General features: G+C 48.7%; 1 protein-coding gene across 1 annotated transcript; it reads left to right on the top strand.

Moving 5' to 3' along the window:
* Window positions 1–213: 213 nt before the first annotated feature.
* LOC138371815 (dentin sialophosphoprotein-like) lies at window positions 214–2,706 on the top strand. The gene is made up of 3 exons (XM_069336839.1): window positions 214–295; window positions 1,405–1,459; window positions 1,950–2,706. Exons 1-3 carry the CDS (start codon window positions 214–216, stop codon window positions 2,704–2,706), a joined length of 894 nt encoding a protein of 297 aa, XP_069192940.1.
* Window positions 2,707–3,084: the final 378 nt, after the last annotated feature.

The raw sequence follows: 3,084 nt of genomic DNA on the forward strand, positions 1-3,084 counted from the left end.
TACTTGAGCAACAAAGAGCTCTTGCATATAATCAAGTGCAATCAAAAACCATTTTTGGCCACTGTATACACAAGAATTGTGTTCAAACAGAAATGATTTCAGAGGTGTAATCTTTGTCAACTCCGCGAGCAGCATCAGCAGCAGCAGCAGCAGCGTCCTTGAGATGAGTGGCGCGGGGGGGCCCAGCATCCGTCTCCTGCTCATCTGACGAACATGAAAGAGGGAAAAATTGTGAATGCTGCAAAATCATTCAGCGAGCGAGTGATTGTCAACAATCCGTCCCACGGGGGCGTGTGTACGGAAGCTGAGGTGTTTAGATAGGTGATTGGTCGGGCGTCGAGGCGTCAGCCTGCTCTTATTACCCGCGTTTCACGCCTTCTGAAACTGGTTTAACGCGCGTCTTATGAAAAGCAATAATAACGTGGAAGCTCAAACATGCTAAACGAGGCTTGAACCGCTTCACAAGACACCTATGAGTATTTTCCACACTAATGGGAGTTCTGGGAACACGGAAACGACTGGGTATAATTCGACCCGTCAGCACTAGCCTAACTTAACTGCTTCTGCCGGCTGTAGGTAAGTGCATTCCCTTAGAAAATGAGTTTCAAAACCCCCCAATTTTTTGTCAGTCAACTCCTTGGTAAATGCAAATGATCCTGGAGCGCGAAATACTAAGAATTGCTCATATCAACAGAATTTGCGTGTCTCAGCGTCAACTAAGCGGCCTCTAAGAATCCGAAGCAACACCTTCAAGATATGATAATCAGCCCCGTGTTTAAGCATCTGTACAGGTGTTTACAACACGTGAGAAATAACAAAGAACCCGAAATAAGACTTCTTTCTCTATGGCTGATGCCATCTGAAACGACAGATGCTGAAGAGAGGTGCTGCATGTACCACCACCACCGAGCCACTTGACTAAGGAGTCCACTCTCCTGTAGCACAGTGGTCTTCATCCTCGACTCATAACCAAGGTCAGTCTATGCCTCTATGTCTGTCTCTGTCTTTCTCTCACTCTCTGTGTTTTCCATTTGCTTTTGTGTCTATTTGTCTGGTCTGACTGACTGTCTCTTTCTCTGTCTCTATCAGTCTCTGTCTATATTTTGGTCTTTGTGTGATTGTCCTTCTGTCTATGCCTCTCTGTCTCTTTGTCTCTCGCTGCGTCACCCTGTCTAATTCTGTCGTCGTCTTATTCTACGAGTCTGTATTTCTGCTTGCCTTTCAGTCTCTACCTGTCTCTCTCTGGCTGTATGCCTGCCTCTGTCTCTGTCTCTCTTCGTACCTGTCTGTTCGTGTGTGTGGTGGTCTGACACTGGAGGCTGTGGGTATGGTATCATAAATATGCATTACAGACTATTGTTTGTGAAGTGTGATTGAACTTTTTGAGAATTTTGTGGACATCAGTTCCCAATGTTGAACATAATAATAAGATAGTAAAAAATAGTAATTCAGAGTCCAGGTAATATGATATTGCAAGATTCGACGTGAGGGGTCACTCTTGCGTTGTGTCAAGTGGCATTTGTATCATTTATGCCAAACATTACCCACCCAGGAATTACTGTTAATTACTGTTGGCCGGACAGAACGGCAGACATTTACATTTATAGATATAGATGTGAGACAAAGTTTGAATGATTCGTATGCTGTAAATCAGAATAAACCCCACCAGGATTCGAACCGGCACTGCCTGGGATCACCCTCATTGACTACACAAAACTAATACAGCTCCACCATCGATAACCTATAGACATAGATATACTATTTTATACATGGTGACGAAACAGGCGATTCACCTGTGGCTTTCAGGGATAGTTGGTGATTCAAACAAGGCTGTTAAACCCGTCTAAAATTGCCCCTATAAAGTTGCTCTTGGTAACTGCCCGTCTCTCAGGGTCTTCAGAGAATACATATGTATAAAAAGAGAGAATGTTTTAGCAGTTATTTTACAGTTATTCGGATGAGTGGGTATTGTCCCACTATGGGCTGTCCCCTGACCTCTGGTGGTGGTGGGGGCGTCTACCTGTGCTCTCTTCCACCACTTCCCCCGATGCTGACACCCGTTCCCCCGATGCTGACACCCGTTCCCCCGATGCTGACACCAGTTCCCCCGATTCTGACACCCGTTCCCCCGATGCTGACACCCGTTCCCCCGATGCTGACACCAGTTCCCCCGATGCTGACACCCGTTCCCTCGATGCTGACACCCGTTCCCCCGATGCTGACACCCGTTCCCCCGATGCTGACACCCGTTCCCCCGATGCTGACACCAGTTCCCCCGATGCTGACACCAGTTCCCCCGATGCTGACACCAGTTCCCCCGATTCTGACACCCGTTCCCCCGATGCTGACACCAGTTCCCCCGATGCTGACACCCGTTCCCCCGATGCTGACACCCGTTCCCCCGATGCTGACACCAGTTCCCCCGATGCTGACACCAGTTCCCTCGATGCTGACACCAGTTCCCTCGATGCTGACACCAGTTCCCCCGATGCTGACACCCGTTCCCCCGATGCTGACACCCGTTCCCTCGATGCTGACACCAGTTCCCCCGATGCTGACACCAGTTCCCCCGATGCTGACACCAGTTCCCTCGATGCTGACACCAGTTCCCCCGATGCTGACACCTGTTCCCTCGATGCTGACACCAGTTCCCCCGATGCTGACACCAGTTCCCCCGACGCTGCCACCACTTCCCCCAGAACCTAATGCCAATGGTACACACATCGTCATTAATGAACAAGTTTGCAAATGGCTAACCAGCCTTCAAGAACGTCAGACACTTCAGCCTCCCGATCAGTGAAGTCTGGTACGCCACCCACCACGACCGAGTGCCGGAAGTCCAAAGTCTGATACCACTAACATCTGAAGTTTAGACGGAAGTCTGAAGTCACACAGCCTCACGACATTATAAGTTAGAACAGTTAGATGGTTCTTGTAGGCGAGAGGGACTCCCGAAGTCCCTCCTGGACTTCGTGGCCTAAAAATCCTCCCCCAGAAGGAGTGAAGTTGACTCCTTCTGAAGATGTATTAATATACGAAAGTACTTAAGGAAATTCCTGTTTCAATTTTCCTCCGTGGTCTGAC

The sequence above is a fragment of the Procambarus clarkii genome, chromosome 37, assembly GCF_040958095.1.
Source record: "Procambarus clarkii isolate CNS0578487 chromosome 37, FALCON_Pclarkii_2.0, whole genome shotgun sequence".
Lineage (NCBI taxonomy): Eukaryota > Metazoa > Arthropoda > Malacostraca > Decapoda > Cambaridae > Procambarus > Procambarus clarkii.